This window comes from Eupeodes corollae, chromosome 1 (genome assembly GCF_945859685.1).
Source record: "Eupeodes corollae chromosome 1, idEupCoro1.1, whole genome shotgun sequence".
Taxonomy (NCBI): Eukaryota; Metazoa; Arthropoda; class Insecta; order Diptera; family Syrphidae; genus Eupeodes; species Eupeodes corollae.
The window spans coordinates 219368685-219393030 of NC_079147.1; the positions used below are offsets into that span (position 1 = coordinate 219368685).

General features: G+C 32.4%; 1 protein-coding gene across 5 annotated transcripts in view; it reads right to left on the reverse strand.

Moving 5' to 3' along the window:
- Positions 1-24144, reverse strand: part of LOC129943401 (optomotor-blind protein-like) — a 164673-nt gene extending 140529 nt beyond the window's left edge. For 2 of the 5 annotated variants that reach the window (XM_056052825.1, XM_056052821.1), the window contains exon 1: positions 21613-24138. In XM_056052825.1, the coding sequence (XP_055908800.1) occupies positions 21613-22508 (896 nt within the window). In that variant the 5' untranslated portion in view covers positions 22509-24138. Of the gene's footprint in view, positions 1-21612 lie in introns of all 5 variants that reach the window. The other 3 variants (XM_056052820.1, XM_056052824.1, XM_056052823.1) reach the window with 3 other exon arrangements.
- Positions 24145-24346: the final 202 nt, after the last annotated feature.

Genomic DNA, 24346 nt, shown 5'->3' on the forward strand with positions numbered 1-24346 from the left:
ATCTCCACTCTTCCTTTGAATTGAAAAGCAAACGAATTTTGTTTGTGCCATATTTAAACAGCTAAAAGAAATAAAACATTCATTTGTCAGACATGGTTATAGTTGAGTTGTTGTGTGGCTTTGAATAGGTGAACGGATTATCCATTTAAGTTGATTAATCCGACATGAATTTAACGAGTTACGTCCGTTCTGGCTGTGAATTGCCATCACATCTTTTTTGAATGGTGTAGTGATGTTTGTACGGTGAGTAACGAGGGGTGGTAGTGGTGATGGTTGGGGGATGAAATTCGCAACACATGTACAGTATTATGCGGCGCGAAATTTTGCGCTACCATCACAGCGTGAGGTAACCACCACACTACACTACACTATACACCAAATGGACTTAACATGATGCTATGCAGGCGGAAAAGTCTGTCAGCACTGTTGAGAGTGGCGAATTCATGTGACATGCAAAAGCAAAAGCCTTGCCTGCCTACATATATCAAATGCCTATAGGTTTACATATTTAGAGAGAAGTGGTGTCTCAGTGCTTGCACTCAATGTGTCAGCTCAGGAACGCAGCAATATGACATATAATAAAAATGCATAGCAGAAAATTGAAATCAGATTTGCGTTGTTGCCAGAAGTGCTGTTTTGATGATTGAGGGCGATGATTTATGTGAAATTGTATTTTATTAATATATTTTTTTTTAAATCCAAATTAAGATGTTTGAGTTCACAGCTTGATCATTGGTAGTGTCGAGTTTCTCACGCCCGTGTTAGTTGGTTGAGGGACCAGTTACACTTGAGAGACTTTTTTGCATCAACTGTTCTCTTGACTTCTATACATTTTCCAATTACCTCAGTCTTTTGACTTCGTGTACTCATATTTTTCAAAATTCATGCAGGCCTAAAAATAAACATGTTTATAATTCATAAGATCGCAATAACTTCTGCCAATAGGAATGTCCGAAAAGCATCTCACTTGGATCTCTATAATTCCATAGTGCTATCGTCATGTGAGTTAAGTTTAGGCTGGGGAAGGTTCTTTATTTTCGTTCCCTTACGATTGTTGAACAAGTGTTCTACTAGTGCAGTCTTTTTAGCTCGCAGAGAAAGTAAAAGGTATCTTCTTCCTTTTACTCGCCTTCCCACGCTCTAAATTCGTCAGATGAGCTGATACAACTTTGAAAGCTAACCATTTGCTTCGACTTGCAGTTACTAGAAAACTTTAAGAACACTGCTACGGTTTAGCTTAAAAGAGGTATAGTGATCATTTTGTGTGCTCGAAATTTTCGATCAGCTATCAAGCAGTATTTGAGATCTTTAAAGCACCTATAAGATTACCTTTAGACTAAGATTCAAAGAAACTCGAACCCATACTCACAACTTAACAACTGTCTTCCTTTGATTACCTGTCCAAAGGGCGAAACTAGGGTCGAAATTCTGTAATTTTACTTTTTGACTAATTTTTCGGAAACGAGGAATGTAAAATTCAATATGGCCAAATTTTGTTTAAACTATTTGTGTTTTAAATGATCGGTGTTTTTTTTAATTAGTATCTCCGAAAAACCTTCTCCTATCACAGTTTGCTTTATAATATTTAAGTCTTCATAAATAAACTTAGTTGATAGTTTAATTGAAGGTAATATCGTTTGGTTGCCCTCAAAACATATCTATAAAATTTAATATCATTATCATCATCTCATAACAAGCTTTCATCTAAGAAAACAAATAAAAAATAGGAACATATAACACAGGTTATTCATCAGATTCAGATTAAAAGAGCTCAGTCAGTGTTATGAAAAATTAGAAACAAACTAAAACTAACCGAAAAAAACACTCCAGGGCTATATCAAATTAAATTTCAAAAAATCAACAAATATTTTTAAACTCATTAAACGTGCACCAGCCTTTCTCATCTAAAAAAGCAACCAAACAAGCAAACAAACAAACAAACGCACACAATTTATTTTTTCCCACGAAGATTTCCAATCATTATCTTTGGATAATGACACAAATTCGTTGAAGAACAAATGCGAGTATATAATATTTAAGTTCATTTATAGTCACGCACCACAACGAGCAGAAAAAGAAAATAGTAGTCGTTATCGGAGGATGATCTCCTTGGCTTCTTCCTGAGGCTTGTCTATAATGTTGTTGGTAATATATTAACCATCAAGAAACACCATCGCCAGCCATATTCATATCCATACACAGTGAATGTACTATACTGAATACGGTACGTACCTATAGACAAGATGAAAATCTTCTCCTCACTCTCTCTCTCGAGGTATATCATACGTATGAAGTGTCTGCCTCTGAAGCTGAACACGTTGAACGCCTGAACAAAATGATTCACTTAAGTAATCCTAAGACAGCTACTTAAGCACGTGCTTCTTTTTCTATACCTTTCCAATGTAATGTGTTTGGCCCCGAATCTCCTTTTTTTGTTTTGTGCATATCAAAAAAAAAAGGAAACCAAAAACTGATGATGAGCTTGTGATGTGAAGTTAGCTCTATATAGCAAAAAAAAATAAAATAACATCTTTTCCACCTTAGGGTTCATAAGTGTAGACTCTTTAAGCCCAAAACGCGATTGCCATTAAATTTCTAAAGCCTGTGGGTGGATATTGCTGAAAATGTATACATTGCTTCATACAGAAACAGAAACAAATTACTTTAATAATCTAAATTTCAGGCAAAAATGTTTCTCTCACAACATCTTTGTACTCGTTATAGAAGATTTTCTATTTTATTAACAGGATGTACGACTTTGAGTAGAAAAGTGGTTGAAAAAGAAAAGAATAATACATGAAAAACGATTAGGATACAATAAGGGAGCTATTTCCGATTTCATATGTAACTATTGGTTAAAGTCCTGTTTTTCAGTCTTACGCAGAAATCACTTACTCACAATGCATTTAATTATGAAAACAAAAATGATTACACCTTTTATTCCATTGATAGCAAAACTACTCCTCATAAGAATTTTATATCTCATTCCCTCTATATATCTCTTTATTTTTCTCTATCTTTCCCCTATATCTCCCTATCTCTTCATATCTCTCCCAATCTCCCTCCATCTCTCTATAACTCCCTATATCTCTCTTTATCTTCCTATATCTCTCTATATCTCTCTATATCCCTCTATCTCTTTTTATCACTATATAACTCTTTATCTCTCTTTCTTTCTGTCTCTCTCTTTTTTTTTGTTTTCTCTCTTTCTATCGCTCCTTTTTTTCTTTTTTCTCTTTCTCATCCATGAATAATGAAAATGAATTCAATGCAAATCCAACTAAATCTTTCTCATTTTTGATAAGAATAGGGTCTTATAAAAATATTCAAAGTTTTCCTATAAAAAGTTTCACAATCAATATCATAAACGATTTTAGGCAAATTTGGGCTACGGTAAAGATCAATTCGATATTTTCAAGAATTCCATCCTTAAGGCATCGTTAAGTATTGGTATAGAATTTACTTAAGTCTAAATCTATTCAATCATAAGATTTCATTTGTCAATTTTTGTGATCACCTCTTCGAGATATATGTAAGTCAGAAAGAGTAAGTAAGAGCAAAATCTATTCACCTTAACAGTTGAACCTTCATTTTCCAATTACTTAAGTCTAATTAAGGAGTCTTTAAGGATGGAGAGCTTTTCCAAAGATCACTCATTTGTCTCAAAAGCTCAAATTTTTATAGCAGTTTCACTTTTACTAGTTGAGAAGGTGATTTCCGACAAATCTGACTCACTACAAAGTTTTCAGTACCTTTTGTATATTTAATTACATAATTTCAATGCGTTAGTCAGGCGGGAGTCAGCCATTTTTAATAATGGCGTAATTTTTACTTGTCAAATGTGAAAAGATGACAGCTTTTAAAGTGACAGCTAACCAAATAGCAGGCTGATCAAAATTTTAAAAAAATAGTAAAGCTTTTATAAGGATATTTTCTTATGAAGCACATTGACACCTGCGTATTTTGATCAAAGGTCATACGAATTACCCCTTCCCTAACTCAATTATCTTTAAAAATATGCATATAAAAATAGATCTAAGGAAGAGTATTACTTTTTTTATCAAATTCCCCAGGGATACCAAATGTGTGCATTCAGTAAAAACGCATATGCATTACTTTAATTGCACTTGTTTCGCGTCCTACCCATCAAGTTGCATATTTTAAATGCATTAAATGAAAATGAAAAGTGTTGCTGCACAATGTGATGTGCGTATATATTTTTTTCTTTTTTTTTAGGTTGAATCGTGCTTAACTTAAATTTGTTTTGAAACTTCTGTGCGCTTGAATGACACTATAGGAAAAGGTAGACGTATAAAAACATTGAAATTCAACAAATTTTCTTTTTAGAAACGGTAACTGGGCGTAATAAATGTTCTTTTATCTACATAAAGGTTGAGAGTAAATTTATGTACGATGTACATGTTCCTTAATGAAGTTATATTTTTGCTTATGCTATGAGTTTATATTTATATAATTATTTAAATCCATGGACTATAAAGGTAGGTTACTGATTCGTAAACTAAAAATTGACGTTCGTTATCTCAGAACTATTTACTTTGTCCTAAAAGCTTGTTTTCATTTTAAGGCTTAATTATAGTCAAAAACATTAAACCAAACCATAAGAAGCCCTTTTTGTAATTTTGGAAGAATCAATACCAGTGTTTTTTTGGCATCCGCAGTACAATAGAAATGTATATGAATAGCAAATCACTAGGCGAGTTTTTTTTGGCAAGAACATCCACAGTAAAATATGATTTTAGAGGTATTACAAATACTAACTCCTTACTAGAGATAAAAGTAGAAGTAGGATCCAAATGCGGATAGAATTTTGACGTTTGCTCGAGTCCCGAAAATACATAAATGTCATTGTCATTGCTCATTTTTATAGTGAGAACTTTTAGTGATTTTATGTTTTATCTACAACCAACCTAACTCAAAACTCAAAATGCGATAAAACCAGAAACGCGCTTTTGAAGCAGAAAGCATAATGTCTCTTAGCTGTCGAACGACCTTTCAGAAAAATGTTAACTAAAGCACTATTCACATGAGAATGACCAATGAATGAACGAATGATTTTTTTAGGTTTAGTACACGCGATTATTTTATTCGTTGCGAGTGTGGATAATGTGGAACGCCAATAAAGTTTGACAGTTCGTATCAACTACAATTTTTTTCGCGACAAATAAATTTGCTTTCTGAAATTTATTAATATATGATATTGAAAATTAAAAGAATGCATCATAAATCAAATAGAAACTAATTGTTATCGTTTTGTTAAGAATTTGTGTGGAAATATGTCCTCAAACGTATATAAACTCACATTTTGTAATTCATTTGTCGTTCGTTGGTCGTGCTCATGTGAATACTACTTAAAAAAGTATTTTGGCAAGACTCATTATAGACGGACAAGGACTAGAATGCAATTCTTAAGACGCGATCGAACATATTATTCGTTGAAGTGTGGATCATATGTGGAACGCAAATTAAGTTTGACAGTTCATTACAAAAATATGGCAGTTCACTACAAGTCACTGATGTGAATAGCCTTTAAGTGTAAACTTGATTAATATTAAGTTTGGTTCCTGATTGTGATATTATCCCTTAAATACAATTTTTTTATTGCAAGAACAAGAACAAGTTCAGGCAATGCAGAAGTGTACATTTAGTGTTCCCTTGAACCTAGACATATTTTCCATCGAAACAACAAGTGTGCTTACTATACCTTGCTTAAAACAGTTTTTTTTTCCTTTTTCATTTTCAGTTCTCTATGGACAGTGAAAAAATCGGTATAGGTACGAGGTATACAAGTGCAAGTCCCTTCGATGGTTATGATATGATGATGATGTTGATGATGGTATAGGAGAGAATTGTATATTGGGGAGAAAATTCTCTGCTTTTAACTATATGCACAATACATATACACCCATACTTTGTACCGTTGTATACACTGACTGTGCACTTATTCAGATTGAGTTGAAAATATGCGCGTTCTCAATATGATGATGAAATTAAGTGCAAAACTTACATACACAAGACTATATACAGGAGGTATAGTAATTTAAGTCTTATATATAGAAGGACCTATAAAAATGTAGGTACTTTTATATGATTTTGTTGCAGAAACTTTCGAAACACCTCATCACCCCACATTTAGCTTGGTGTAAGTTTAAAGGCAAAAGGGTAGATTTATTACATTTCATCTGCTGCACAACTTTTTGCTGCTGCGTTACATTCCTTTAAACATAAGTGTTGTACGTTTGAAATCGAAAGTAGAATGCGTTCCACAATGTATTTGTTTGATTGTGTGCCCGAAATCTATTACGAAAGTGTTAATAATTTTGCATGTACCTACACTTATTTTTCACTCTCAAAATATGCTTCAATATGTTAATCCCGAATTGACAAGACAAAACTTTTTGACAGATCCGTGAATACACCTGTCAAAAAGTTTTGTCTTAACTATTGAAGAATCGGTAAATTGTATGCGTTCATTGTAGAGAAAACTAATCACGCTTGCAGAATTAGAACCTCGGCGATCTTACTTACAAGCAGCACAGCGAAGAAATCTAAAGTACGAGTCTTGAGAATAATTCAGATCAAGTGAAAAGTTTACAATAAAACTTCGATGAAGTGAACAATCGTTACGTTCCACTATCTATATTGTGTATCATTTTCGAACTCAGAGCTGTTTATCGAACAATGATGGAAATAAAATGACAGATGTACTGAATATTGGTAGGTGAAAATTTGGACTTTACGTTCCACAATTTCACTTTGAAATTTTTAATAAGATGTAAAACTTTCAATACTGTCAGATTGTATGTCTACAATCCGTTCTCTTCGGCGATCTCACTTACAAGCAGCACAGCGAAGAAATCTAAAGTACGACTCTTGAGAACAATTCAGATCAAGTGAAAAGTTTACAGTGAAACTTCGATGAAGTGAACAATGTGTACGTTCCACAATCTATACTGTGTATCATTTTCGAACTCAGAGCTGTTTATCGAACAATGATGGAAATAAAATGACAGATGTACTGAATATTGGTAGGTGAAAATTTGGACTTTACGTTCCACAATTTCACTTTGAAATTTTTAATTAGATGAAAAACTTTCAATACTGTCAGATTGTATGTCTACAATTCATACTCTTCGGCGATCACATTTACAAGCAGCACAGGGCGGAAGTCTAAAGTACGACTCTTGAGAAGAATTCAGATCAAGTGAAAAGTTTACAATGAAACTACGACGAAGTGAAGAATGGTTACGTTCCACAATCTGTGCTGTGTATAATTTTCGAACTCAGAGCTGTTTATCGAACAAGTGTGGAAATAAAATGAAAGTTGTAATGAAAATTTGGACTTTACGTTCCACGGATGTAAAACTTTCAATATACTCTCAGATTTTAAGTCCGTATCCGTATTCTGCATTTTATTTTCGTTCCACAAGGAATTGAAGTTCCTTACACACATTCTTTCTTAGACCTGTTAAGCAAAATGCTTAAATAAATATTTCCTAGTTCGAAACTTACATATGTATATAAGTGTAGGCATTTTACGAGAATTTACGACACGTGTGTTAACATTTGATTTTACTTGAATACTTTTTGAGTGCGCGCACACAATAATACACCCTGTAATAACTAGGCAATAAAATCAACATATCAAGGTGATTTGTTTGCTCTTAAACTAAACTAGGATATAGGATTCGTGTAGGTTATATACGACTAATATTTGTGGTATCCGTATCCGAATAAGGATTGTAATAATATCCACATCAGGATGTGGGAGGGCGACCATAGGTACCTATCCATGTACTTCATCGCGCCGCGAAAAGGTGTGAATAGATGTTAGGCGAGTTAAGGGTGTTTGCGTGATGTCTTGGTTTTTTTTTCACTTTTTTTGGAAAAACAATTGAATTGTTTTGCAATATTAGACATGTGTAAAGTGTGTTGTTTACGGTCCCGCAGTTCTAGGATTTTTATCATACACCTATGTACATATGATGTAGTGTGGAATAAATGAGGACAATGCCTAAGTACAGTAACAGTACATGGGTGTTGTGTTCTATATTATTTTATCTGTACTTTTGTACTTTACCTACTCTACTGCGTATAGAATAGGTGAACAATACAAATGATTTGTAGTCACGTCAAAGATCATTTAGCAAAACACTTATGAGAAGTTATTGCCCACAATGTAACGTGGTTAACACGACGGATATATGGGTCTATATTTTTCCATAAAGTATTATAAATGTCAGTTTGGAAAACATTGGTAAATGTATATAAATTGTTCAAAAAGTGCGTGTCCACTTTATTTATTAATAAAAAGAAAAAATCTATTTTGTGTTTTCCTTTAACACAAACAAAAGGATTTTACTTTGCTTATGTATTGTACAAACTTACGTATAGTATATAAATTATGGTCCATATTTATAAGGGCAAACAACCTATTAAAAGAAGTTTTCATTTTCCTTTAACAAATTTTATATATGTACCTAAGTTAGTTCTTCTAGAACATGAACTTGAACACGCTTTCAATCAACATTTGATTTCGCCTAAATTCGTCTAGCTTAGTATGTACAGTGAGTATAAGTATTAAATTGTTTGTCATACAAGTATAGTAAAATATTATACTCTGTTGATGGAATGAGTTACCCCTCAAACGCAATAAACTGCACGGCATGCTAAATTTTCTCGTTACCCCTGCTTTTTTAGGAAAATTTGAGGCTAGTCTATAGAAATACAAATTTATGTGCGTAAAAAGTAAGAACCCCATTAGTTTTTTTAATAGAGCAACTTATGGTACCTAATTGTGCTACATTAACAATAACTTATATCTTTACTCTAGATTTCCCGGCCAAATATGATTTGCCAAAAGGAACTACAATGTAATCTCGCCTTAAGAACGCCACTAATAATCAGATACATCTTATAACTCGTAAGTTTTCTAAGTGTCCGGTTAAGAAAGAGTTCATGTGTTCTTATTTCATCGACTAAAAATTATAACAAACAATAAAGTCTTAGAAACTAAATATTGGGATGGGTTTTTGACATTTATACGAGTCTCGAATGGATCTTATGTGATTTCGTTCTTAAATGATTGGTACGATTGATATTGCATTTGTATCTTGATGGCTGTGTTCGTTGTGCATTTAGAATCATGTGTGTATTCCATTGGGGTAAAAATCAATCTATTACTGTTGATATTATTTAGTTTTGCTAGTGGAAATGGACTGGACTTATTTTGCTTTTTTATGTTTCCACTAAAGTTTTATCTCAGTTTAGATTAAATAAATCTTTTTAGAGTTTCCACCGCACAAGAAGATTTAAAAAATAATTAAGTTTGACAGCACTTTCTAAAATGCAAATGGTGTTTCGATGTTTCTTATGAAGTGCAAGTGAGATAGTTTGATTCATGTTAAACAATGAAAAATTGAATAGCTCAACACCATGTTAATTTTTTTTTAATTTTTATAAAACAAAACTATATTTTTTGTACAAAAATATGCAAATAAACAGGCCATAAAGCATTATCTGTAAGACCAACTCCACCACACAGGTTTTTCTTTGCAAATTTTGAATCGACTCCGATCCCCAACCGGAATCGAGGCGAATCAAGCTCATTCCAACTCGATTCAGTTATATAAAGAATTGAGACTAGCTTCAAGTTCGCTTCAACACCACATGTTAATGTAGTAATCTACGAACAAACCCCCTCCTTGAAGAAATTGTTAAATGAACTTCTTTAGAAAATCTAAATTTCCAAAGTTTTTCTTACCATTTCTTCTTGAAAATTATAGATTTTATTAGTTTTAATTATTTTTTTTGATAAAGTTAATTTTAACTTTTGATTTTCACAAAAATTTCAATTCAATTTTTGATAACTTTTTTCAACAATAGTGGCCATACATCGACAATAATATGGGGACCGTTTTCAACTAAGTGGTCGAACTTTTCGGTCATATCTTGATTATATTAGCGACTTCACATAGCCCCAGAGAAATCGCCCGAATTTATATATCCGTTACGTGAAACTATGCGGTTTTCAAAAATTGTCTTCAATAAATCAATTGTGGAACGAGCTCTGTGACAATCCGTACCGTCTTGTCAAAACCATAGCAAACAAAAAGTCAGTAATCATACGATTCTAAAAAACGTGATATACGCATCTTCTTAGATAGTGAAGCTGCCATAAAATTATTTTAAATTGTCGTTTATCTTTTGTGGAGATGGCAGAACAGTTCAACATTTACTTCATTGGGTGTGGGGTCATGAGAAACATTTCAGGAAACTGAAGAGCTGACAAACTTGTAAAAAACATTCAAGGAAATTGCAAAGCTGACGAACTTGTAAAAAATGGAAATGGAACATCGGTAAATGTGATAAATTGATAAAGCATGATGATGATGAAGAAATCGAACCACAAGTGGACTAATATTATGTCTTTTCTGTGAACTTAACTAATTTGGTGAATGTTTGATGCTTAACGCCCAAAGTAACTCATTTCTGTTGGGAGATTGTATTTTTTTAGAGGACTATGCCACTTTTCGACTTGAAACTCCTGCAAACGATGTTTGCAGAAATTTCATTAAAGAAGAAAAAGATGAGACAGGATCTCACCTTTTATGTTTATGGCCTGCCCTATCACAACGACGAAAACTCCACTTATGTAGAAGACTTCTAAATCAATGATACTAGTTAACTTAGAAACTGTGACATTTTTCTCAAAGCTCATGTGGTACCACAAAGGACCAAATAAGCTGTCTGTAGCTACCTTAACCTTACCAGAGTGTTTTTGACAATTGCTATCAACGTCATTCACGCTTTGAGCCCATTCACTACGATCTGCCAGGTAATCCTGTGGCCTTAATTCTTGAAATTAAAAACCAAACTAAAAATAAATCATTTGACAGCTGACAAAACGGCCGCTAGTCAAGAATAGTGTTGCCAACTTAAAGATCTAAGTTCTCCAAAAACTAGTGCGAACTTTAAATCCATGTGGTACCACAACGGACCAAATATTGGTCTAAGCTGTCGGTAGCCACCTCAACCTAACCTAAGAGTGTTAGTTTGACAGTTGGGATCAGCGTCAATCACGCTTTGAAATTCCAAACCAAACTAAAAATAAATCATTTGACAGCAAAATGGCCGCCAGCCAAGAATAGTATTGCATACCTAAAGTCCCAAGTTCCCTAAAAAAGTAGTGCGACCTTTTAAATGTTTTAAATAAACAAAATTTAAGACTAGAATATGAACGTTTTCAAATGTTGACCTGTTAGAAATATTTTTAACGTCTTTTTTAAAGATAATACTGAATAGCAATCAACCTGTCACTAGGTATTATGCCTCTATTTCAAAAACAAAAACAATAAAAATATAACTAATAATTAAATAAAAACATTACATAAATCAAGACATAAATATTTATGGCGTCAATGAGGCTACCTAATAAAACTGAAATATATAGAAATATTGTGTTTACAAGAATAAACTACAGAAAGATACATATATACATTTTATTCATCATCTGTCATAATTGTTAGAACTTGTATCTATTGAATTTTATCGTTTAATTTTATGATTCTACATATTCGTACACATAACATCGTTGATGCAAGGTACAAACCATAATAAAACATTATATTTGAAAACATTTTCAACCAGATTTAAATAAAAATTAAACTTGGAGAAGCTTATAAGGTTCTAAGATTGGTCTATAGGAATTATTGTTTTTATTTATTTTTTTAAATTATAACGATATTTGTTAATTGTATCTTAACTTAAAAATTTCGTATTTTAACTGTTGGACAAGATTTTATTCTTAGCAATGAAAGTTTATTTTTTCGAAGGCCTCGGAAATCGAATCCATCTTTAAAATAGCATTACCGAGTTTAATTTTTGCAATATCAATAAAATTCGTGAAGAGATAAAAGAATGTAATCTTTTGGGAATGCAATCATTCGAAATCATTTATTGGATTCAACTTAAAGATTGAATTCGTTGGTTTCAATTAAAGATTGGGACTTAAAATCTTGCAATCACCAACAATTTGATCCTTAAAACAGCAATCATTTTAGACTCAATGCATTCTTTGAACTCACTTGAAGTCTTTTCCTTTAGTTGAAGTCTTTGCATTCTTAAGTGAAATTTCACTTGAGTTTTGTATACAAAACACCTTTTTTACTTATATTAACATTTTTAAATTCGAATGTGATGGTTTTAAGGCGAAAGTCGAGATAGATATTACTTTCAAAATAGTATTTTCAACGTGTCGTTATTTTATTTTTTAAATTATATGTAGATATAAAACTTGTTTTATTTATAGGTATTTTTCATTTACCTTATAAACAATAACTCCAATTTGATTGAGAACTTGCATTCGCGGATTGTATTTTTACACGCAATTTGACTAACAGTCCAGAAGATTAAGTTTTGCTTTTTTTTAACAAAATATATAATTCTTTTATTTGGTAATTCTTATTGAATTCATAAAACCTAAATATGTTAACTTTGTATTTTTAATTTGATATTAGAAAAGTTTAGACAACGGACAATTGTACAATATTTAAGCCGAAAATGGTCGTTTTCTGACAAACAATAACAACAAATGTGTTAAAAATTAATATTATTTTCAGTATAGGATTAAAAATTATTACATTATGAGGAAGTACAAAAATTATGTTCTATTTAAACGTATGGTTTTCAATTTGGCAATACTTTTTTCGGAGTTGGTATTTTTGACAGCTATCGCTTGATTTATGTTCGATATGGTTGGCCATTTCATAATAAATAGACTTCCTCCATTGCCAAAATAAAGGTTCGGTCAATCCGACGCATCGAAACAATAAATGTATTAAGGAAAACTTTTGATAACCACATTATCTAAAAGCTTCCAAGATCATGGAATTTAGTACCGCTGGACTATTTTTTATTCGGTTATGTGAAGTAGCTTGTGTACGCAGATTAGCCAGAGACTGATAATATTTGCCGCATTATTGCTGAACATTGCAATGCTTAAGTAAGACAGAGTGTCGTAAAGCTTTTCACATTCGCTAAGTACGCCTTAAGAACGAATCTCTGTACTTTGCAGTACGAACGAAGTTGGGCCTTAGGGCATACTGGCGAGAATTCCTAGAGGTGAGATTATTACTATTGGATTGCCCTAGAACGGTAGAAAAGTGTGGGACAAGAAACTTAACGACGCGACGCACGGTTGCAAGTGTGATCTGTCAAAGTAGAACTAAACCACTAAGAGGTAATGGTTTTAAGAAACTCCGATTGCTTTCTTTAAAATAAATATAATGTCAGAAAGGCTTCGAAGTTTTCTGTTTTAAAATCACTGAATTGGCTATTTATCGAAAGAAAAAAAAACTTCAGGTGCAACTTTACAATTCAGACTTTAAATTAATTTAAAAAGATTCTCTTTCCAGATGCATGTTTTACATTTTAATAACAAAGGTAATTATCTCTGTTTATTATTTTTTTTTCGTTAAGGGTTTCAGCAGTAGTTAGGTTAGATGTTGATAATGCATTTACATTTAAACATACAACGGATAGTAAAATCTACCTTTTTACATCGTATAGTTTGAATGAATGGTTTTAAGGCCTTTCGTTCGGTTTTATGAAGATCAACGCCGATGGTGATAAATTAATATGAAGATAACAACAAAACACAATAAATGCAACAGTGAAGTGAAGTTTTCATTCATAAAGAATATGTCACGGCATAATTATTATCTTTCTATATTAGAGGTAAGTAGCTACCTTCAGTAAGGTTTGTTAAAATTTTCATGCATAATAAAATATGAATTCACAAGTTTTCACTTCGGATACTATTTTGTTGTTAAAAAGGTTGAATATTTCTTTTTTGTTAAATTTATTTGCAAGTCTATAATTAATTGGTTGTTGCTTCGATAAGTCATATAATTGATAAATTGTTATTGCTATAGCTTACAATTTTTTTAATTTACAAAAAAAGCATTTTCATTATCATACACATTACACAGACAACCATTAGTATTAATTCATCTATTAGGTAATTTATTTTTTCCATGTAATGTTTTATGGGTTTATATTGTTGTCATTTTGTTATAAATGTTATAAACGATGACAGATATTTAGATCAATTTACTAAGTAATAAAACAATGAATTATATGTCAGATTATGAAGCGCTATTTAGAAATTTTGAAAAATTTAGATGATGCTCTTTTATTGTTAATCAAGTTTTATCATTTAATCTTTCCCCAAAGATAACAAAATGATATACAAAATTTTCATCAAAATCTAAGCCATTTTTATAGTTTCGTAATATTTGTTGTTTGTTTGTTGTTGTTTTCATTTTTAATGAGTAAATCATAGCGCAGCCCTCATCATGCATCAAACAACCATGAAGCGTGAAATTTTAGTATCAAGATTCTATGCAAATTGGAGAAAAGATGGAAGAAAAAGAAAAGTTGGCAAATTGCGTGATTTTTAGTTTTGCATAACGTAGCTTTATATTTTGGATGCAGCAACATATAGGCTAGAAAAGAATTGAATCATCAAAAGGCTATAAGTTATAAGGTAAGGCCAATTAGCCATAGGTATTATGGATGGAAGAAACATGATATTTCTATATCAAACATTTTGGCAGTTAGTTACCTGTTTAATAGAGGCGGGGGGAGGAGGTGTACATATTAATTGTTGTTATTTTAAAAAATAACGTGCGAAACACATAAATCTAAGGCTATATGGATATTTTTGTGTGGTATAAATGTCTGTTTATAAAGAGGTTTTAAGCAAACCTTGATTTCTTTATAGTTTGAAAAATAGATTTAGTTTTGATATCGATTTCGAACTGTGATTTTAACACTGTGCTGAAGTTTTAAAAATACCCGTTTATTGAAGATCTCACAAACCTCTTACCAGGTGGCATAGACTTCGCCGGACAAATAATAAAAGCATTGCTGTTTGCGGACGACATTGTTTTTTGGCAGCATCACCTGAATCATTTTAGTTAATGATACAACGCCTTATCAATATTGTCAGCTTTGCAGTTTGATGGTGAATCTTAATAAGTTCAAAATTTGTATTTTTAAACGAGGGGGAGGCCGCAATTCAGCGAAAGAAAAATGGTTCTATAATGGAGAGATCATTTAAGTCGTCACGAGTTCAAATACCTTGGAGTTCACTTATCGAAAAATTCGAGCATGGAAATTCGTCTAAAAGAGAAACTAGTTAAGGCTAAAGGTGCAATTAGTGCAGCTTGGAAAAGATGTTTTTCTAACAGAAGTATAGCACATAGCATAAAGTTCAAGATATTTGAAGCGGTATCTGAGTCTGTCATGTTTTACTCGGCACAAACTTGGGGAACGAAACAATACGAAACAGTTGGGAAAGTTCTCCGATACTTTGTTAAGGGAATTTTTAGACTACCATCAAATATACCCAACTATGTTATTATGTTGGAATCAGGATTATCACCTATGTTCATACGAACCCTAAAAATGCAAGTCGATTACATCTTGAGAGTTATGAAGATGAACAATAATAGACTTCCAATACGAAACAAAACAAGTTGGTGTGCTGATTGGAACCATGATGATTTAAAAGCTTCTTTATACCAGCTCATTTCCGCAGTGGACATAAAGAAACGAGAGAAATGCTTGAATGACGCCTCAGGATCTAAATACAGGCAGCTCTACTGTCATCTAAATCACAACTTGGAAGAGAGGAATTATTTTAGGGACGATAATAGCATTGTTGAAATTTCAATGATGGTTAAATTGAGAGGTGAAGTTATGCAGCTGAATTTTAAACCTCATATAGATGACTTACCAATTATATGCTCATTGTGCAATTTAAAGGAAAGGGAGGAAGTTTTACTGCTGGTAGATGTCCAGTTCTTAAAGAAATAAGAAGGATAGCTTCTGGTAGCGAAATACTGACGTAAAATCAAGTTATACTCTTGTTTAACAATATGGAACTTAAAAAATACTATCAATTTTGCAGGCTAGCTCTTCTCTATAGAAGTAGAATTATAAATGAAAGTTTTAAAATATATTATTGAGCTAGGTTATATTTTTATGATTTGTCAACTAGACAGACGTCAGTAAAGCAATGCTTTTTGTTTGTAAACCTTGTACAAAATTGCAATTAACGTTATCAAAATAAAAACAAATCTAATCTAAATCTAAAAATACCCGTTTTCAACATTACTTTAGTGTTTGTTATGGATTTGAAAAACTTGAGTATTTTAGAATTGTTTAGATGACGGATTGGTTACAAGAACAAGAATTACTTGCAATCCTTGTTGCCTTTCCTGTTGAAAAAAAGACAATGGTTCAGCGGTTTTCTTAACATTAATTTGTGGCACTTGAACAATCAACTTATAAAGATTTTTTGAACATTTTATAAAATATTATTAATATTTCCACTGAATATCGATGAATGAGATAAAAGATTTAGAATACTATCACGAGTTTATTCGACAAAAAGATACTTCATGAATTTAGAAATCTTTTTAAAGTCTTGTATATTTGTTTTTGTTTTAAAGGGTAATATCTGAAAAACCTTACGTGGTAGAGCAATTTTGAAGTCCGATTTGAATTCTTCGGCCTTAGGTAAAAAGATCTTAAGTGAAAAAATTGCAATTTTTAGCTTTTTAATTTAGTGTTTTTCTTTTTCGTTTAATACTAACAATTTGAATTTAGAACAAATGCTATGTTTTAGTCCTTAGACAATAAGATAGAACAAATAATAAAAAAATTTTAAGAACTTTGCCTAACGTCAAAGAATTGAGGCCATCAACACCGATTGAAAAAGTTCAATTTGATTAATAGAAACAGTGTATTTAGAAATTGAAGAATTGACAAATTTGCCAAGAGTAATTCTTGTCATGAAAAGTGCTTTCTCAAATTTGCTGTTCGGATTCGGCTTAAGACTGTAGGACCCTTCCATCAATGACAACAGTACTCACACACAGAAATGGTTGAGAGTCGTCAGTCAGGACTGTTGCGCCACCCAATTTAATTTAAATTTTTAAGTAAGAAAATCAAAAAATGTATCCCAACTTTTTAACGAAGAAAATCGGTATCTAACAAAGAATTTCATAAAGAAAACTCATTACGTAAAATTTTAAAAGAATTAGCAAAAGGTTAAAGCCATTTTTATCAATTTACTAAGCTGCAAAATGTTTTACACAACACAATTTTAAGCGATTACAATTTTTTGAAGTTAAAATCTATGAATTAGCAATTTACTAGTTAGAAAAAGTAAAATAAAGGTTTACAATTTAGGATTCGCTTGGTAAATTTCTGAACATCAGTTTTTTCAAAAGATTGGGCCTATTTATTCAATTAAGCAAACTTACAATAGTTGGAAGAAGATCGAGCATAAAGCATTAGAACTTATTAATTATTATTATTTAGAATACAAAACTTCAGACTGTTCACAATTTATAATATTATTCTTCTGAAACAGAAAGACATATATCAATCTTATATTTATCGTTATTTTAAAGTTTATAAACTGTGTGTAAAACAAATAAATTTAAGTCCTTTAACATTTTGACAAAACAAATGGTATCGCAGATTACCAGAAAAAAAAAACATTACAAAATTTAAGAAATTGTTTTGGATGTGACAAAAAGACAAACTGTCAACAAGACATATGGAGAATAGACAGATTACTAATGACAGTTGTCGTCGGAAGAATGATTTTGACATTTAGTACTAGGTTTTTTGGTTTTCTTGTAAATCTCTCTCACTATGGATTTTGAGAAAAAAATATAGAAATGATTCTAACTTATATCCCTTTTATAAAATAAACAATAAGCTAAAACATCACTAGTATTTGTTTTCCTACAAAAATTAGTAGGACATTTTTATAAGAATCTGACTGAGATCTTGTATTTCATAGATTTTAATTAAATATCAGTTGCTTCGAAAAAATAGAATTGGATCTTTTCATTGGTCGTTTATGCAGAACTAATTCATTTTTTTGGAATCCAATTTGAATTGATTTGCTTGTTGTTGATGTTTGCTAATCTGATATCTTCAAAAACAAAAAAAAAAAAAGGTCGATTATACTATTGTTCAAAGAAGAAGTCTTGATTTCCACAAAATTGAAATAGAATCTAAAATATACCAATATTTTGTAACCACAGAAATCAAGATAAAAAAGTGTTTTTATGAAATTGATCAAAAAATATTAAAAATGTGTCAAGAAGCCTATCGTTTCCAATGGAACTATTTTTTATCAATGTCATAGATATTTCTGGCGTACTAAGGAAAACATTATGTGTCAAAATCAACATAAAACATTTATCTGGGAAGATAAATAATAATAATGACAGTTTTTGATATCTAAATTTGCCGTCGGCTGATCGGAGATACAAACAAAAATTCATCATGGTTCTTTGACATTAAGATCGCTGAAGTTGTTGAGCGTTCAGATTGATTTTTGAACAAAAAAGATCAAAATCAAAAATTGTTCTTTAGGGCAGATGAACGAAAATAAGAAACGAGATACATGGTATTATAAAAACGGTATGATTATTTTATTATTCCCTCCAATGTTAAGAGAAAAAGGGGAAACGAAAAGATCAATTTGTAATTTAAAATGGCGGAAAACAACACAAAGGGGTTGATAGTAAAGAAATAAAATTTCAATTATACAAATTATTTGTAGCTTTAAAGGATAGGATAGTTCTATCCAAATTTTATTAATCTTTTCACGAAATTCTTTCATTTCAAAATGTTAATTTTATTACAAAAAATAAAAAAAAAAAACAATAATTAAAACAAGTGCAAATATTTAAGTACATCACCGGCAGCGACCGGTCACGCAAAAGCCGCTGCAACATTGTCGGCAAAATCACATCAAAGAGAATATTAATCAAAACATCATATTTGTCGATTAAATTAATTTAAACATGAAATCGAGATCAATTTTGTAATTATTGTAAAACCGCGTATATTCATAGGTACTTACTACATTATATCTATAAACGTAATAAAGAATCATTTCATTTTGTCGTTGTCGGTAAAAATCAATAGGCGGCTATAGTGAGTGTTCAGTTCAACTTAAAAGGTCTTACAAAATGGCTGATGTCTTAAATTTTAAATCAATGGATTCTATGTATGTGGATTTTCAATTACAAATATTGATAAGGCTTTAATTAATATTTGTTTTTTATTTGTTTTATGCCAAGTTTCTACATTTTGATGCATTAAGGTGTAAAATAAAGCCGACAATGTTTTACAATTGTGAAGAATATGTTTTTAATATATTTTGTTGAGTGGCGCTGCGTACCGAAGTTGCATTGACATTTCTATGTATAGTTTTGAAGAATGACAGACATGTTTGGTTTTTTCTGTGCTTTTGACGTTTGCTAATAGGACTTTTTGTATTGTATTTATATGAACACAAAAGTTTTAATTTATGTTTTAAAATGTTTTGAACTCTTTTAAGGACCTACATTTGTTTTGAAGTTTATTGACTTTGATAGATTATCAAGGGAATTCAATGGAAATTTCGAAAGATGTCCCTCTTTTGATTTGACTTTTAGTGACGTTTTGACTATTGTTTTTCATTTTGTGTGTTTTTACAGATCCAAGATATTCAGAATATTTTATTAAGTTAAGAATTAAGCTTAATGACTAATTAATAATTGTTGTTTTAAATAAAAATATGATCTTTTGCAAAACGTCTACATTCATTAAACGTCAGTTTAATATATTTTACGATTCTATGGGTCGTGAATTAGCTAACTGCAAGAGACTCGCCGTTCAAAATTTAAGACAGGTAAAGCTTTTTGAACTGTCTTAGGGCAGAAAATAAGATTTTGAGAATTTTATTAACAAAATAAGTTGAAAATGTCAATTTTTTTCCAGCAGCGGAAGTCTTCTTTTATATTTGAATATTTTTAAATATAAATAACAATTCGCCGACGGGACATTGCATTTACAAAAACTCAAATTTTATAGAGCTCCTACACGAGCTTTGTTGAAGTAACCACTAACAATTTACCGGACAAAAATAATCGGACGATAAATAAAATTGGTAGATTGATCTAAAGTCTATTTTTGACAGATTATTTTTCAATTTGGATGAAAGGATCAACTGGATCTTGTTGTTTTTTGTTCGTTAAGTCTTCTTGTTGTCTTCAAATCACAACGTCCAATGTATTTTAAATTGTATCTAATGTTAACTTATTCCATAGTTAATATTTAAATTAAGGCTAGAACACCTTTATTCTGTACATAAAACAATCTAAGGAAAAGTGTTTAGACTAAGCATTTATGCTGACAAAGTGTAGGATAACTATCAATGGTAAGGTTAGATCAATTGTTCCAAAATATGAATTTTATTGAACTATCGATCAAAAAAATTATTTTTGACAAATATAATGTCAAACTGTACGCAGAAACGTCAAATAAGGACAAAACTTTCACCATTTCACTCATAAGTTTCAAAGAAAATTGAAAAATGACGAAGTAACGAAATTCCTTTATGAATTGGAAATAAAATATTTTGACAGTTGATTCATCTAGAACATTTTTGAAATGATTTCCATTGGTAAAACCATCAAATTGGTTCATATGTGAAAAACTATGAGTATTTCCAAGTTAAACTCTTACTTTGACATTCGATAGTTTGATATTTTATTCATTTAAAATGGCCGACTAACGATATGTGGGAATTTAATTTAATATTTCCCTTTTTGGATTTATTTTTCTTTTAAGCCTTTGCACGCGATTGTTAGTTGTCTATTTCTTTTATTTAAATGTGACATATGTGTATGTTAATTGATTAATGGGACTTGATTTAATTTATTTTTAAACACAAGTTGATTTGTATATTCAAATGGAGCGGAGCAATTTTAATTTTGGTTTGATATTATTTTTATTATTTTGACATTTAACAAATCGTAGAATAGTGTTTTGTCAAATGTCGAAGAAGTTAGTTTTGATTAATTTGATGTCTCATTAACTTGTCAAGTTTTACAGAATTAAAATTGAACACAGAACATTCGCTTGAAAATTAAATTTAGTGAGGTTCTTTTTTTGATCGGGTAAAACCTATTAGAACAGTCCACAAAAGCTTCGAATTAGATTATTAGTTCCGTTCTTAATTGTTGTTTCCGATTACAAAGAAACGTTAATGTCAATATTTAGCTAAGGACATTATTCTGAATTTCGGATTCATATATCACCACAGTCAACATAAGGTTTTTGATAGATCTCGAGTCTGAAATACCTATTTTCTTAAGTACAAAGCTGGTTTTCAATAACAAAACTGAAGATTAATGAATTTGGCAATGGAGTTAGCTTTTACAAATAAAGATTCTACTTTGAATCGAATGAAATTCCAACAATTTAGTTAATCAATAAAATAAACTATTTATTAATTTTGTTGTTTTCTCGCGTCCCGGACTTTTTTCAAGAGTATCATTCCCGATTTAACACTAAATTATTTAACTATAGGAACACACACAGATTCACCATCGTTTTGATGATTTTTTTAAAAGAAAAACGAGCTTGAACAAGTTGAGGTCATTTTGCCGACGGCAAATTATAATTTATAAAAAAAAGTACTTTAGAAGTAAAATGAAAATAAAAACTCACCTTCCACTTTTTGTTATCACCATCTCCGTTCCAAGCTTGTGAAATTTCTCCCACAAATCCTTGCCTTCTAACGTCACTTTTGGATCGTCGACAACACCGTCGTCTTCCGGCTGTAACGCTCGTAGCGGTCTCATGCCTGGATGCAATTGATGAGCAGCCACTGACGCTAGCACAACGTCTTCCGCCGTCGTATACGGCGTTCCCAATGGATGATGGGCGTGCGGGTGGTGCGGAGGAAACTTGTGCAACAAACCGCCCGGATAAAGACTAGGATGGGGACCTGCCGGACTGCCTGCGAGCGCAGCAAGAGCAGCGGCGGGAAAATACGGTTGTTGTGGCAAATGTCCCAACGCCGGATGGCCCGGTACAGTTGAGTGATGCGAGTGATGCGGATGATGTCCTAGGCTAGAGGCGGCCGCAGCAGCGGCCAGAGCTTGATGCGTTGCTGCGGAGTTGTTATTATTGTTACTATTGCTATTATTATTGGTAGAGCTATTATTACTACTGTTGTTGTTGTTATTATTATTATTACTAGTTGTATTGTTATTGTTGCTGGCAATGCTAGGTGACAGCTGGGGCTGTTGCCCACCGACAGGTGAGGACTGTCCGCCGCACTGTAGTTGCTGCTGGGCAGCGGCTATTGCAGGCGTTAAAGACGTTTGTTGATGTTGCTGCTGTTGTTGCTGCTGCTGGTGAAGTAGTGGCGATGTTGGTGAGATTGTTGCCCCAGCGGCCGTCGCTGATTGCTGCTGTTGATTACCCGCCGTCAACAGCGATGACACGCTGAAGTCAGTGGGTCGGGAAAGCTGCAGGAATGGATGATATGCCATCCCATTTGCAAACCTACTGATTTGATCTTCAGATTGCTGAATGAATTCTTGAACGTCGTATCTCATTACATTACAATTTAAGACACCAAAGTCGGAAACACAATATTTTTCTTTTCTTTTTTAATTCTTAAAATTCACCTCTCTTTTTTATTTTTTTTTGTTTCGAATTTCACTTTATTTTGCTTGTTTTTCTTGTTTCACACTTTTGATTAAAAATTTCTAGAATTATTTTTGATTTGTTTAACAAAAGTTACACACTTATTTTATAAATAGGAAGGTATTTTTGGATTAAAAACACGATGACAACTGATATTTGTAGGAGAGGATTGATTGCACTTTATTAGAATGACGTTTGTCAATTATATTTTTCTTCTTTTACTTATATTCACCACTTTTTTCTTCTTCTGTATGAATAAATATTTATGGGAAAGGTTTGGTATGTATGATTTTTGCTTAATTTTGGTGTGTTTACCTAGCAAACCGACAAAATACTCACAACAAAACGTTTAGGTACCTTTTACTCGACGATAACCAGAACCAGAAACAGAACCATCAGAACACCACACATTTACCTAACAAGCGAAGGTGTCAAAAGCTTTCAAAAAACAATTATGCGAACTTTTCTTCCTGCCCCCAATAAACAACAACGTACACACAAAAAAGCCCCCTTCGCGGATTAACAGCATTTGTAGACGGTCGAGTCGGGTCGGTTCGGTTACGCTTACGGTATGGTATGTATGGTGTATAGCACAGCAGCATATGGTGAGGTTAAGGGGTGAAGAAAGGAAAAAACAAACGTCGCCGTCGCTGATAGAGAAAAAAGGTAAACACACACGATACGAACTTAACGCCGGTCGCTTACGAACTGGTTAATACATACAATCTCCAATACAAAGCAACCCCCCTGTTTTCACCAAAAAATCACCCACACAATGACAGCTCGCACACACTCGCATTAGCATTACCCACTATACTCAAAACTCAACCAGCCCAGCGCTCAGCCACCACTCAAGAAAAATAAACCCAAACCAGAAAATATTCCCAATAAGAATATAAGACTAAACAGACTAACACCGTACCGTGTACCGTAAACTTGCAGCGCGCACAGGCAAACAAAAAGCAGTTTAAGCAATTACACTCCGATAGATGGAGCTACGAAACCCATAAAGCTGTCTCTCTTCTTCACCATGCGAAGGAGCGAGGTGAAAAAGATTGCGCGACACACAATTGTCACATGAACGATGAACCAAGCAGCAGCAGAAAAAAAAGAACCAACGAATTCGAACAAGAAACCACTCAAGAGAATTCTAATAAGACTTGACACCAAGCCGCCACGGATTATCCTCACTAACACATTCTCACCTCGATGGTGTCAAGCATCGTTTGTTTATGGGAATTACTCTAGCTGCCCTCCTCTTCGGCAAAGGTATGACCGAGCAAGATAATGACACAAACCAGAAAAACCACTTCTGTCTCTGACCAGTTTGTTGTATATGTTGTATAGAGGTATAGAGGTGGGTGGCTATGTATGCGAGGCGACAAGTTTAACCACAGATTCACACACACACACTGGCTCAAACATTTTTAAAGCAAAACCCAACCAACCGGTCGTCAGAGATCGAAAATATGAGAAAAAAAGAGAAGCAACACGAGAAAACCTAAGAATAGATACAAAAATGGTGACCAACCGGGTTTAGTTTTACACCCCTCCCTCTCCAAAGAATATCAAACATGTACACCACTCTAGTCTACACCATGGATGTCACATGAAATCGCTGCCAGAAGAAGTGTACGAGACGGCAATAGAATTGGAGAGAAATGAAGATTGTGTCGTTGCCGATGTCGTTGTCGTTATCGCCGTCGTATTCTTGTAGGTACTGTTGTGTTACCACCGTCGCTGTTGC